Source organism: Mirounga angustirostris, unplaced genomic scaffold, assembly GCF_029215605.1.
Source record: "Mirounga angustirostris isolate CCGP_5_RB_7025 unplaced genomic scaffold, mMirAng1.0.hap1 SCAF_9, whole genome shotgun sequence".
Taxonomy (NCBI): Eukaryota; Metazoa; Chordata; class Mammalia; order Carnivora; family Phocidae; genus Mirounga; species Mirounga angustirostris.
Window position 1 is genome coordinate 118,314,282 of NW_026991717.1, and position 15,148 is coordinate 118,329,429.

General features: G+C 41.6%; 1 protein-coding gene across 12 annotated transcripts in view; it reads left to right on the top strand.

Annotated features, from left to right (window-relative positions):
- Window positions 1–15,148, top strand: part of TTLL5 (tubulin tyrosine ligase like 5) — a 275,259-nt gene that overhangs the window by 44,205 nt on the left and 215,906 nt on the right. For all 12 annotated transcript variants that reach the window (XR_010405275.1, XR_010405277.1, XR_010405276.1 and 9 more), the window contains exons 10-12: window positions 7,300–7,401; window positions 9,129–9,220; window positions 10,008–10,115. Coding sequence is in view for 9 of the 12 variants with exons in the window: in XM_064571392.1 (XP_064427462.1) it covers window positions 7,300–7,401; window positions 9,129–9,220; window positions 10,008–10,115 (302 nt within the window). In the remaining 3 variants the exon portion in view is untranslated. The remainder of the gene's footprint in view (window positions 1–7,299; window positions 7,402–9,128; window positions 9,221–10,007; window positions 10,116–15,148) is intronic.

The window sequence follows — 15,148 nt, forward strand, 5'->3', positions numbered from 1 at the left end:
ACTTTGTCCTGGATTTTACAGTTTTAGGTGGATCCAATATGTGGTCTGAACGATTTGATGAGGCCTTTTTTGAGACAGAGTTAATAGCCAAATTTTCACTGCAACAGGAAAAAGAAAAAGTTAAAAGAAATTAAAACAAAATTGACTTGAACACCAAATGTGTTGTCAGACACCCAAAGATAGGTAGCACTGGCAACCTGGGGGAAATGAAGGTGCCCATCCACAGAACTGGAGGCTCCCATCCACACTGGAAGGTGGGAGGCGAGGACAGTGAGAAGGTCCCACTCAGGACCTGCCTTTCTTCTGCTTTAGCCGTATTATTGAGTGGAAATTCAGAAAAGACCCCCAAGCATTTGTAATGCCTTTCCCTTCTTCCCCACCCCCAGTTCCTTCTTCAGTAGCCTTCCTTGCTAATTAACACTGGCTCCGCAGGGATATTTACCTTTTCTCTGCTGGATTCCTGTGGTTTTGAAAGAATTCAGGTACTTGCTGGTTGCCAAGGAATTCAGATTACCTCACAGGCTGCACACTGTCCAGAATCTCTGCCACAGCAGCGAGGGGGGTGGGGGGCCGTGGAGACAGCAACAAGGGCAAGAAAACCCTCTCCAGTGCTCATTGTCACCCTCCCTGGCAGGCCTTTGCTGTTTGTGAAGTTTGAGTCATTTCTGGCTCTGAAGACCGGGGATCAGGCTGGTAATCCCCTCCCAGACGGCTCTGTGGGGCGCTGCCTAGTCACTGCAGTGCTTTGGCAGTCTCCCGCCTGCAGCTGGTTGACAGCAGATCAGAGAGCTCTTGGGCCTCTTGTTCTCTTCCATAAGATTTTTCTGGGTCAGGCCAGGATGAAACCTGGTGGCTCCTGGCAAGGCCGCCTGAGGTGCTGTCTCTTCATCCTCCGGGCCTTTCTGGCTCGGAATGGCTACACCTGCTGAAAGATAACTCAAGTGCCACAGCCAGGGGCTCCTCGGGGCTGGCCTCCTCTTTGTATGTTTGGACTGAAGGTTTGTTAGATGATGTGACTATCAAAGGGAAGGGGCTAACTGCCCTACGTCCAGATTATCTATGACTCTGCCTATGGTGCCGTATCTATGAAGAACAACATAGGTTTGGAATGGAGGAAGAGAGTTTAAAGGATTCCACTAAGTCTGTGCTTTCCCTTCCTGTTTTGGTTCCACACTGGCGACGTTCTCTGGACAAGCAACTCAGGTGCAGTTTCAGTTCAAGCTTATCCAGTACCTTCTATGTGCCTAACACGGGACCCCTTCCCACAGACGCTTAAGAGTTTTAGACAGATCCTTACCATTGTCTCCGTTCTCATTGAGAAACATTAGGAAGCAAAAAGGAAAGGTAGCTTTTGACTTAAGAATTCATTGTCAGAATAAAGATTATATGTTTCAGTGTGGTTTAAAAAAAGGCATATACTTGTCCATTCATTGGCGTGCTGTGAAATAGTACACAGAGTTTCAGATTTGGCAAAGAAGTAGAGGCTCCCTACCACCCCCCCATTTTTTTTGGTTTAAAGGTCAAGGCTATGAAATTCTATCATTAGAGCTTTTTCTAAATCTTGATTTCATTAAGAGGGAGGGAGGTTCAAGACTCAATTCATCACTTCGATTTCAGTATGTGCTAGGATAAGTATTTGCAAACGTGGTCCTGGGGTGGCTGGCAGAGAATTACCTCTTAGGTTGCAGCTAATAACGAGCTTGCGTTGAAGCTTTCAGACCTAAACTGGTTGAAATCTGATATGTGAAGGTCTAAATCAGGGGTCACAAACCTAAAGACTCATGAGGACATTCACTGAGAGTGAGCCAGTGTGAATAGGGGGAGGGGCAGAGGGAGAGAGAATCTCAAGCAGACTCTGCCCTGAGCGCGGAGCCCGACTCGGGGCTCGATCTCACGACCCTGAGATCATGACCTGAGCTGAAATCAAGAGTTGGATGCTTAACCGACTGAGCCACCCAGGTGCCCCCAAAATCTAGATTTTTATTGAGAAACTTACTTCTGTTTTTAGACTCTGAATTTTGAAACCATATCAGACTTCTAGAAAAGCTGTAAAAATAGCAGTTACCTTTTACCTTGCATGTAGAGATCCCATTCAGATTTTGCCATTTGTCCGATAATGTTCTCTGTAACAAAAGGATCTGATCCAGGATCACATAGTCTATTTAGTTGCCGTGTCTCTTTAGTCCCCTTTGGTCTGGAACGTTTCCCTCAGCCTTCCCATGACTTTTATGACCTTAGCATTTGTGAGGATTACAGGCCAGTCATTTTTTAGAATGTTCCTCAGTTGGAGTTATCTGATATTTTTTTCATGAGTGGACCCAGGTTATGTATTTTTGGCCAGAATTCCACAGAAGTGATGCTGTTGTTATTGCATTATATCTGATGGCACATGATAATTGTTTATTGGTGTTTGACCACTTGATTAAGGTGATGTCTTCCAGATTTGTCTGCTGTAAAATTACTTTGTTTTCTCCTCTGTCATTAATAAGTATCTTCAGAGGAGATTTTGAGACCATGTAAAATCTCCTTCCTCATCTAGTTTTTACTCAGTGATTTTACTATCCATTGATGTTTCTTGCCTGAATTATTACTGTGACAGTTGCCAAATGACGATTTTCTAATTCCTTTATTCCTTTTCCTTTTATTATTTGGCATTTTACTCCATGGAAGAGCTGTCTCTTCTTCCTGTTTATTTATTCATTTATTTATACCAGTGGGGACTAAGGATTCCTATTTTATTTAATGGGTTATAATCCTTTATTATCAGGATTTATTTTGATGTCATATTGTCTCAGATTTGGCCAGTGGGAGCCCTTGTAAGCTGGCTTTTGTGTCCTCTCATTTCTTTGAGCACAAGATGTTTCAGGCTCCTCTCGTTCTTTCTCTGCCGTAGCTCTGGAATCAGCCATTTTCTCCAAAGGGCGTTGATTGCTTTTAATGGAGAACAGTATTTAGAAATCAAGATCCAGAGCTAGATAAGCTCATTGCTCTGGGATATTGCTGCTTTAAGGTCCTTGAAATGGGCAGACCTAGGAAATCTATGTTTGTATATATGGACATGTACATGTACACACACTGACATCTATATTTAATTTTATATCTGTCTCCATATATTGAAAAGTGGAATTTATATTAATACTTCCAATTCTCCTTCAAAACTACAGGGCTTGTTCTAGATTTTCTCTTTCCTTGTTTTTGTTTTTGTTTTTTTAATCTCTCTTCTCCAACAGTGAGAAATCTGACTCCCTTTATCTTCAGCATATTTATTCACTCAATTCCTTTGTGTGTAGCCAATCTCTGGACCTCCTTGGCCACTGCCCCCCTCAGATGCCCTCCTTGTGTGGACTCTGACCCCTGTGGGCCACTGCCCTGCACAGATAACCTCCATGTACTGCCTGTGGGCTGCCTTCCTATCCTGTCCATCATCTTCCTCGATATAAGTCCTGGCTGTAGGAAAGAAGGTCTAATTTTTAAATGCTGGCCAAGTCATTCAAGTTGTTTTTTTTTTTTTTAAACAGTTTGTGGGTTAATCAGAACTTGATTAGTAGGCTGTAGGACGGACCTCTGGTCTAGATGATATGAAGGAAATGTTAGGAACTGGTGACCAGAGATGAACATGGTCTGTTTAATAGGGGCTTTAGTGAGAACCCTAATATCTTCCTGACTTAGGAGGGAAGATGAGCATGCATATCTACGTGGCCTTCTACATTCCCCATTGGGCTAAGCGAAATAAAGAGTGTAGCTTTTGGCCCTTTTGGTAACTTTCCATTGAGCCTAAGTTTGTTTTTGTTTTTGTTTCCTCTAATTCTTACTTCTCAATGCTCTTTAGAAGCCCACTCTGTGACACTAATAATCTTGTCCTTGCTGGAGTTTAGAGTATAAATTCCTCAGTGAAAAGGAAGATTAGGACGAAGAAACCTTATTTGTTGGAGATGCAGTCCTGTTGAAAAAAGGGGTGTGGAAATGACGGATGTGTGGAATACCAGGTTTCTCAACTGCCAGGCTTTTGCCACTCTTTTCTTGTTGTCGACCAAGTTAGATCAGGTCCCCATATCAAGGAGAGATGAAAACCCTCTTTCTCTGAAGCAGAACCTTTTCCTCCCTCTCGATCATTATTCTTTTGGGGGAGAGGATGGCAGGAGGTATGTCACTGTGGAGTAATGTCTGGGTGGGTCCTCTTTGCATTTCGTTAGAATTCAGAGAATGACAGTCACCCACTTGATTGGAGAATGTCTATAGAAGGAAGATTGGGATGCATAGATAAGGTTTACTTACCATGGAGTGACACGGTTGGAAGTTAGGTGATAAATACGGGAAGTTTCTGAAAAATCAGAGGTCCTTCTCATGCACAGACATGATGGTCATTAAACCCTTGTCCCTTAACCATACATGCCTGGTCAACATTTTCTCTTTGTCCACATCCTTCTTCCTGTCCTCATGTTTGTTTATTTTAATTTTGGGGTTTTTGGGGGTTGTTTTTCACTTTTCTTTCTTTGGCTTTCATATATTTCTAGCACAGGGAATTAGGAAGCGGAGATGGTGGGTGAGAAGAAATGGAGAAGAGGAACATTTTTAAATGCTGCCCTTTAATGTGGTAGAAATTCATGTTGACTTCATAGTCTGAGTAAGCATATGTAAATAATTTGTAAATCATATGAAAATAAACTTGTGGCCTTCCAGGATTTTTTTTCACACACTTGGATATGCCTCTTGGGAAAACCCCTTTAGTGAAGGGTGATATGGTTATAGTGGTATGTAAACAGGGGTTGATATTTACCATAACCATTTGACTCGAGTGTCCTTTTGTTGATGTTGAGTATCACTGGAAAGTTTTCTCTTTCCCTGGTTACTTCCTTCAGAGGCACGTATATTTTATACTTTGGTCTTCTTTTGACAACAGTCCAGGGTATCAAATTGCTGCTCTGTTTTCAGTGGGCTCCATGTTTAATCCTTCTGTCTTTTGCCTTCATTCCAAGTTCAGGAATTAGTCTCCTACACTATGCTCATATTTATGCTGTTCTTGCAGACCTAGGCTTTGTGTGCTGTTAATGCTGCCATTATTATTTCTTAAAATGAACTTTATAGATCAGTTCTGGTATTTCTACAGATGAGTTTTAAATCTGTACAACGTGATGCCAACAGTTTTTTCTTTTTTGCTTAATGTTTTCCATAGAATACTATGGTGCCAGGCACTATGTACGCACCCACTAGGTGTTTCTTGACCAGCTAATGCCCCATCATCCACAGCATCCCACACACAATTTCCCAGGCATGGGCGACCCTATTTTCATTTTTCACCCTTCCTATTGGTCTAAGGTTCTATAAGAGAAGCAGCATCTTGTGGTTAAGAACATGTGTTGTGGAGTCAGTGTGTGTGGGGGGGGTATTTATGAATTTATTAAAGTTACATTCTTTGAACTTAATATAACTTACGCATTATTACAACAGCCAGATTTGCAGACAGCAATATTGAGGGTGAGAAAATAATTCAATTTAGGGAGAAATGATTGTTTCAACATTTAACCAGATATATATGGGACAGCAACACTGTGACTAAGAGCATGGGTTTTAGAGTCAGACAGCCTTGGTTTTGATTCTGGCTGTGCTATTTCTTTTTTTTTCTTTTTAAGTTTTTATTTAAATTCCAGCTAGTTAACATATAGTGTAATATTAGTTGCAGGTGTACAATATACTGATTCAGCACTTCCATACAACACTTGGTGCTCATCACAACAAGTACACTCCTTAATCTCTCTCTCTTTTTTTCCTCCCTTCACTGTGTAGAAGTTTTTTATTTTGATGTAGTCCCAATAGTTTATTTTTGCTTTTGTTTCCCTTGCCTCAGGAGACCTATCTAGAAAGAAGTTGCTAGGCTGATGTCAAAGAAGTTACTGCTTGTATTCTCTTCTAGGATGATTCTTATAGTTTCAGGTCTCACATTTAGGTCTTTAATCCATTTTGAATTTATTTTTATATATGATGGAAGAAAGTCTAGTTTCATTCTTTCACATGTTGCTGTCCAGTTTTCCCAATACCATTTGTTGAAGAGACTGTTTTTTTCCCATTGGATAGTCTTTCCTGCTTTGTCGAAGATTAGTTGACCATATAGTTGTGGGTTCATTTCTGGGTTTTCTATTCTGTTCTACTCATCTATGTGTCTATTTTTTGTGCCAGTACCATACTGTTTTGATTACTACAGCTTTGTAATATAACTTAAAGCCTGTAATTGTGATGCCTCCAGCTTTGCTTTTCTTTTTCAAGATTTCTTTGGCTACTCTGGGTCTTTTGTGGCTCCATACAAATTTTAGAATTATTTGTTCTAGCTCTGCAAAAATGCTGTTGGTATTTTGATAGGGATTGCATTAAATGTGTAGATGGCTTTGGGTAGTATAGACATTTTAACAATATTTGTTCTTCCAGTCCATGAGCATGGAATGTCTTTCCATTTCTTTGTGTCCTCTTCAATTTCTTTCATAACTGTTCTATAGTTTTCAGAGTACAGATCTTTGAGCTCTTTGATTAGGCTTATTACTAGGTATCTTATTGTTTTTGGTGTAATTGTAAATGGGATTGGTTCCTTAGTTTCTCTTTCTGCTGCTTCGTTGTTGGTGTATAGAAATGCAACGCATTTCTGTATGTTGATTTTGTATCCTGTGACTACTGAATTTATCAGTTCTAGCAGGTTTTTTGTGGAGTTTTTGGGTTTTCTGTATATAGTATCGTGTCATTTGCAAATAGTGAAAGTTTTACTTCTTCCTTGCCAATTTGGATGCCTTTTATTTCTTTTTGTTGTCTGATTGCTGTGGCTAGGACTTCCAGTACTGTGTTGAATAAAAGTGGTGAGAGTGGACATCCTTGTCTTGTTCATGATCTTAGGGGAGAAGCTCTCAGTTTTTTCCCATTGAAGATGATGTTAGCTCTGGGTTTTTTCATATATGGCCTTTATTATGTTGAGGTATAGTCCCCCCCCAAGCCTACTTTGTGGAGGGTTTTTATCAAGAATGGATATTGTACCTTGTTAGTGTAATTTTGGACAAATTACTTAATCTTTCTAGGTTACATTTTAGTTTTTATATCCACTCTAAAAATGAAATATAATATTATCTACTTCAGAGACTTGCTTTAAGGAATGAATTAAATATTATATATGAAGCACCATAGGAGTGAGCACTTATCAAGCACTCATTATTTGTTAATGATATCACTCTCCTTTTATTAATACCACATTGATCCTGAGTTCTAGCCTACATTTCCTTGAACCCCTGCTCCTGACATTTAACTTAATGTCCTTTCTATCAGGTTTGCAACTGTGCGGTATGATCAAGGAGCCAAGAACATTCGGAACCAGTTCATGCACCTGACAAACTATAGTGTGAATAAGAAGAGTGGAGACTATGTCAGGTACTGGCTACAGCTGAGCCAACATCCACGTGTGGGTGTTGTGGATGTGGAAAGTCAGCTCATTGTCCTGCATTTATCTCCATGTAACCTATGGGAAGCCGTCCGTCATTTAGCACATTTAGCTGCTGCTTCTCCATTGCTTGCCCTCCTTGTTACAGTGTCACCTTTCTCTACCAAAATATGCCTTCCTAAATTTCGTCTTCACCATCTTTTCTCACTTGACTTACGTGTGGGAATTTAATAGGCATATGGAACTTTTTAGAAGTCAAGAAATGAGGTTATTTCAGCACTTGGCAAAATGTATCAAAAGCTTAAAAAATATTGGTACCCTTTGACCCAGCATTTCCATTTCTAGGAACTTAACCTTAAGAAATAACAAGAGATGTGTGCACAAGATCAGAGAGAATGTTCATGACTGTACATTGTTAGGTGGAAAAAACAGGTTGCCAGATACTACTTGTAGTTTACTTTCTTTTTTAATATATAAGATAACTAAAGCTGTTTATGTTTGCCGAGGGGAGAAAATGGAAACTATAAGGATATATACTAAAATGTTAGCAGTGCTTAACTAATGTGGACAGGATTATGGGCGGGTGACTTCTGTTTTCTTCTCTGTGCTTTCTTCTCTGTGCTGAAGTAAAAACTTGTATGTTTGGGGGGAAAAAGTTAGGAATAAATTAAATGAAGAAAGAAATGAGGCCATCTCAGAAAAGGATTCAGTGGAAGGGAGTACAAGCCCAGCTGTGTGGAAATATTCCTTCTGCTCTGTTTTCTTTCATCCTGATAATTTTGCCAGAAAGTGGAAAAATAAAAAAGAAACCCAAACAGTTACTTTCTACTCAGACTAAAAATAGGTGTCTAGAAGGTCCAAGGAAAGGAAGAAAAGAATCTGGAAGTGATGGCATAGTTGCCAAAGCTCTGTAGATTTCATGGAGTGTCCTGTGACCGTTTGGAATGGTTGAAGATACCATCTCCTTCACTCTGGAAGACGAGCAGACATGCAGCTAGTGGGTGGTGGGGTGGTGGTAGGGAATGAGGGGGCAGCTGCGAAACACGGGTTCCAGATTGCAAGACCCTTCCAGTGGTCTTGGCAGTGTACCCTGTTTGCCAGTCTGCTGCTCTAGCAGGGGGGTACTTCTTTGCTTTCATTGTTTCTCCAGTGCATTCTCCCTTCAGCGATAACTCAGAAAGTATCAAAAAAAGCTGTGTATACCTCTGAAGCGGAGGGAGCTTGCTTCAGATGCTAACGCAGTTCTGTGCTGGGTTAGCTTATTAAAATGCTACACTACATAAGCTCACTAGCCCACCCAGACTCAGTTCTGGTCCGAAAATGGCATTAGAAGTTCTTCTGTGGGCTCATGTGACATTTACCTCAAAGTCTAGGTTAGTATCCCTGAACATTTCACTCTATTAATGTATTGTAACCACTCTTAAATTGTTTACATTCTTTCACACATTTCTTCCACCCTTTCATGATACATAATTGTTTGCTTAAGGAAGAATTTGCTGCCTTCTCCCCTACCCCCATCGGTAAGGGAGGCCATATGCATTTTCATTTCAATGGTAGGTAGGGATATATGACCAAAACGACCAAGAAAAGTTGCTTAGTGGAGGTCAGCAAAGGGAATGTTTTCCTAAAGATTAAAAGGACAAGTATTTGTAAAAAATCTGATTTCTGCTGCCAGGCCTATTCGCATGTGTGACCTCTGTCCATTCCTTTGTTTTAGCTGTGATGATCCAGAGGTGGAGGATTATGGGAACAAGTGGAGCATGAGTGCCATGCTGAGGTATCTGAAACAGGAAGGCAGAGATACAACTGGTGAGTACCAGGCCTTTTTCCCTGTTGATCTCTCTCCTCTGTGTAACCTGCCCTGGCCTCTCAGCATGTCACCTCTGTAGTTCTGACAGTGTCACTGAGACATCTGATGGGGTCATTGGTGGTGGTGTCAAGTTTTCCTGCCCCGTCCAAGATGGAGAACAGGCTTTCCATGAGCCCCGAAATCCTTTTTCTTGTTCTAGTTTGGAAGGCACAACTTCTTCCTTTAGCCTTTAGTGAATTAATCCTTCTTGAGTGTTGAACTGCAAACTGAAATACTTTCTCCATATTGGCCGTGAGTGCAAATTTGTCCAAGTTAATCTCTCCCCTTCATGTTGCTGAATTGGAGAGTGAGCAGTGTCAAACAGGAGTACAGGGCTTGGCATCAAAGTGGACACTACTGCTGAGCCTTGAGCCGAGTGAGAAGTGCGCAAAAGGCTAAGCTCAGTCTACAAAGAGATGGGTGGTAGGAGAAGGCCGAAAGCGGGCGAGTAAGGCTTCCTTTCCATTCCATGTCTATCTTTTGTCGTAGCAGGCCACTTGAGTACAGTCCCCGGCACCTACATTCTGGACTGTGTCAACTTATTCCTAGATACACCTTCTCCTGGAGTACCTATTTGCATGAGCGCCACCTAGAGACTTTTTGGCATGAGCACATGTGCTTTTATAACCACACTGTGTTCTGGAATCCAGTCTTTCTACTCCATGCATTATAGTGTTTCTTCCTTCTTCTTCTTCTTCTGCTGCTGCTGCTTTTTCTTCTTCTTTTTTTTTTTTTTTTTTTTTGTAGCATTGATGGCCCATGTGGAAGACCTGATTATTAAGACTATAATCTCTGCTGAACTAGCTATTGCTACAGCCTGTAAAACCTTTGTTCCTCACCGCAGCAGTTGTTTTGGTAAGGAGATTCAAGAAGCTTACTATGTTTTATGAAAAGGGGGTTGGGAAGTTGGGATGGGATCCTGGGGTAGAGAGGCTTAGTGATTCTACAGGAATAGGAATAAGAGGTATGTGGTGGACTTTTCTTTCTAGGCTCACATAGCACATGAAGGTCCCGCTAAGAGGCCAGTGGTAGGCTTACTTGGAGGTCCCCTGAGGACTCACGAGCTTTCTGTGTGGGAAGCAGGGATTGGAACTAAAGTATGGGTCTCTTTGTCAGAGTGCAATCAGAAAAAGCCTGCAATGGACTGTACAGGAATCCAGCTTTAACAAATATATTCCAGAGCTCTTTGGCAGCCAGACTGGGAACCGTTCCAAGAAGCTCTGGCTGGTACCAGTATGTGCTTTCTCCCAGTTTCCAATGACTCCTCCTTTTTGTGTTAGTCTTCTTTCTAGTGGCTTTCTCCCCCCACCTCTCTTTCTTCTCCTCCTCTTCCTCCTTCCCTCCCCTTTTCTCCCACCCATAACTCTCCGATTGCACAGAGAAGGAGTAAGAAACAGTTCACAACTCCTGGATCAGGAAGTCCATTCCTCCTGACCTGCTGGCTGTGACAGGCACCAAGGGCGCCTGCGCACGTTTGCTTTCTGTGTGGGTGTGAGCTCTTTAGCGATTGCCAGTGTCAGTGTCTGTAAAGTCCACTAGGCTTTCGGCAGGTGGTAGGCTTTGTTAGTAAAACACACTAGGGTCATTGCTGGGGGGATATTTAAAGTAATACAGTAGTCAGGATATAAGGCATGGCTTGCTCGGGAGGCTGGGTAACAGGAAAGTAGAGAACATGGCTATTGGAGCCTGATGGAGTTAGTTTAAAAGCCATTCGCACCCCTTACTAGTTTTCTCATTTTCAGCAAGTTACTCCAGTCCTGTTTCCTCAACTTTAAAATGGCAGTAATGATGGTACCTACCTCCCAAGGGTACCATGAAGATCAGATGAGAAGATGTGTGCAAAGCAGTTGGCTCAATGTCTGCTCCTCAATTTGTGCTCAATAGAAATTATTTCTTTGTTATTTTTATAACCAGAATTAATAATTCTTGACCTCTTTCATGGATTATCATAATAGTCTGTACTTGAGGGGCACTAAAAAAGGGAGGTGTTGAGACTCCGAATAGAAGAGCTTAGATAAACCAGGACCTGAAATTATATAGGAAAAGAAGAGGTTGTGACATCTTTTCTAAATGCAGGTATCTTCATGTCTTGTAAAACCCTCACATGGCTCCTTAGGCTTAACTAGTAAATAGAAACTTGATATGACTTCAAGGCTTCTAAGGACCTGACCCCAGCTGAATTTTCTAGAAATTCTAGAATTTTTAAGAAATTTCTAGAATCTCCACTTACTCCTTATAATCCAGCTATACCACTGAGCACTCCATGCCTCTGTGCCTCGGTATAAATTCTGCTGTCCTGTCTGCCCAGCACACTCATGTTCATATTCTAAGACTCAGCTTGACCATTGCCTTTTCTAGGAACCCTTGCTTAACAAAGTGCCCTGTTGTGTCTCCTTTCTCATGCTGTTCGATACTTTGTTCTGTTATGTTCTTTTCCTATCATATTGTGATGTTTTGTTTACATGTGCACTTCCCCCTTAGTCTCTGAGCTTATTGCCTCAATTCTCAGTAGCCACTGTGTCTCCCCTTCCCCTCTCTCTTTTTGCCAAACCAAACCTTTCACCGTCTCCCTGGGCCTGCCAGGTCCTTCCCTCCCCCTCTGCCTTTGCACCTGCTTTATCCTACGTTTGACAGATTTTTCTCATGTTACTTTACTTAATAGATTACCGACATCTTTTCAAGATGAAGTCAAGTATCAGTTCTTTGGTGAATTTTTTCCTAAGTATTCCAGTCACAGCCCTCCCAGCCCCCAGCTTTCCATTCATAATCTGCAGTGGTACCTGATTGTCATCTGGTACGCATTTATGTGTCTGACTCCCCTCCTGGACTAGAAGCTCCCTGCAGACAGGAGCGGTGTCATCCTAGTTTCTGTTCCTCTTGTGCACAATAGCATTGTTTTTGCTCTCAGAGGATGTTTAAGAAATGTTTGTGAATGAATCATTGGTACTTGCTCTAATTGCCTTTTGGTGGCCTTTGATAGTAGGCTTCTCGGTAGATCTGGTTTGGTAAGGGCCTAGAGCTCTTAGCATTATTGTAAACTGTTTGAGGAAGGGGTGCATAGAACATATCTTCAACTTCAGAAACCTCACTAGATTAAAAAACTAAAGTTTCTTTCCCACATCTACTTGGCTCTTATATGAGGGTAAATTTCTTGGCATAAAAATTTTTGTTGTAGAAATGATCATAAGCTGTTCTGAAGGTTTCCTTTTCTATTTGTTTTATTACCTGATTGCCTTTTGGAAGCTTGAGAATTTCTGGAACTTAATGGCAGTGGAGATTCCGACATGAAATAAGTAGTGACTTTCTCTGACTCAGTAAAATACCCCTAAGTCCATTTCATCATCCATGGGTCCCCTTTCCCCCTCCCTGCTTTTCTTCAGTTTTAATAAAGTGAGTGCATCTGGAGTTTTTTAAGTTGTTGACTGTCTTCTTGGCTTTTGTGGTTCTAATTCCACTTCCTGTCAACCCTGGGATTTTGTGTGCTTCATTAACCTCCCTCCATCAGATATGATTTTGTATACGTGTATATATTTGTGCGAGTCTCTGGCTCCCACTGACTCCTGCTAGCTTCCCCTGGTGTTCAAGTTACAAGGAGTAAACTGGGTTTGTTTTCTGTCTCTCTCTCTCTCTTCCTTCCTTCCTTCCTTCCTTCCTTCCTTCCTTCCTTCCTTCCTTCCTTCCTTCCTTTCTTTTCTTCCTTCCTTCCTTCCTTCCTTCCTTCCTTCCTTCCTTCCTTCCTTCCTTCCTTCCTTCCTTCCTTCCTTTCTTTTCTTTCTTTTTAGAATAAACAGGAATTGAGAGCGTCCCAGAATAATTTGGCTTGCACAGAGCATTGGTGCTTTTAAGTGGAAGCCAGTAGTCCAGTGATGGGTTCACTACATTTTTTTGGTTGTGGTTTCACCCATACACATTATGGATCTTGGCTAGGAGCATTCCATTTCTAAGCGTTTCTGTCCTTCTGACTTCTTTCCCACTCTACCACCCGTAATTCTTGACTATGCTTTTTGGGACTTCCAGTATTCTGTTCATTTGCTTATCTATGCATTTAACTTATTTTCAGTCCCTGCTGAAAGGCATAGATTATAAGTGTTGTTCCTCTCAAACTGGATTTTACATGGATGGTATATACATACACCTGCATTGTATTATTGGCATTTAGCCGTAGACTTAGGAACCTTCACAAACAACCTGAAACTTAGCTGTGCCATGTAATCCCTTCTCATAGATTTGTACATCTGGAAAGGACCCCAGAGAATAATTAGTCCATATAAAGAAGTTGAGGCCTGAGAAACTAAGACCCTTCCTGAGGTTCCAGAGCTTGTGAGTGGAAGAGCCCACATGAAGGAGACCTGGCCTGGAGGGCAGGGGTCCACAAGATGGTTGGCTGTCAGGTCATCTTGATCATTGCACTCTTGATTTATAAAGTTTTTGATGCCTCTCCCAATAAAATAGATTTCTGTCACTCTAATTTTTACTGCCTTCAATATTGTAAAAATATGGTACCATGTGAAATATATGTGTAAACAGCAACCCTTTAAGTATGCTTAGGAAGTTGGCACTGTGACATAACTGGCAAAGAGAATGGCTTTTTTGACCAGTTGGAGAAAAATAGCCAAGAGCAACAGGATGTTAGCTGTCCTTTACAGATGCTGCTGCTGACAGCAGTTTTATCTGTGTGTGCGAGGATGGCTGAAGTAACAGGCTGTGATCCTGGTCCTCCCCGGCTCGGGACTCCTCTGAGCCAGCCGTCCTGCCACTTGTAGAGGCGACGAGGCTGGCCTTGTTTAGGTCAGAGGCCAGGGACAGTCCATGCTCAGTACACCTCTCTCTGTCGAATGAATGCTAGTTTGGCCTTCCATTGCTCATGTTCTAGACCATTTCATAGGGTAAACTGATATTCTCAAAGGGTGGGTGTCCATAAATATTTGTTGAAGGAATGAAAGTGGGTAGCATACATTCCCCAATTATGTAAACTACTTGACCATCACCAACAAAAGTCAGCAAACAGTTCATTTTTCTTTCTTTCTTCTTTTTTAAACAATTCACTTTTCGAGAGAGTCTCCTTTCTGCTTTATCCTGTGCTCCTATTCAGGTGGGAAGGGAAGTTTACTGTAGAAGGGGCTTGGGAAGAAGGAAGTACCTACTGTTTGTCAAGCACTTTTCATTGGTTATTCCCTTTAGCCCTCTTAAGGATTTTGTTGGTATTTATTACCCATGTTTTATAGCAAGGAGAAAGGATTCAGAAAGGTTAAATAATCTGTCCTAGGTCACGCAGTTAACAAATGGCAGAGCCAAGTTTGGGAGCCAGGTCTCTCTGGCTCTTTCTCCACTCACATTAACACAAGCTCTGATGAGTCTGACCACTTTTGGCATGTTCCATATCCTGGATTCTCCTCCTGCTCTCCTGTAACTAGATCTCAGGAAAAATGATATCATTCTCTCTAGCAGATCAGGCCTGAAAAAGGCACTCTTTTGGCCCTAATCAACAGTACCGAGTCCTAGATACTCCTTTCAAATCTACCTTTACATATGGTAGCCAGATACCATATTGATTTATTGGACTAGTTAACAAATTGGCTCTGGGCTTTTTCTTTTATTTAGCTCATTTTCCTCTGGGATTTTGATCTGCTTTTTTCCAACTTCTCCTTCTGGACCCCAGATAAAGACTTCCTCCTTAGGTTTTCAACTCAAATCCAAAGCCAAGGTAAAAAGAATTTCCTTTATACAATAGTATTTGACTGGCAGTGCGGACTGGCTAATGTCAGCACTTTCCACTGCTTCAGGATTACAGCTGCAGCTGGGACTTTGTTTCTGGGGAGGGTTAGTGGATTGATTCCACAATTAGTGGTGTGACATGTTTAGTAATCTGTTAGGTGCGTTATTATTTT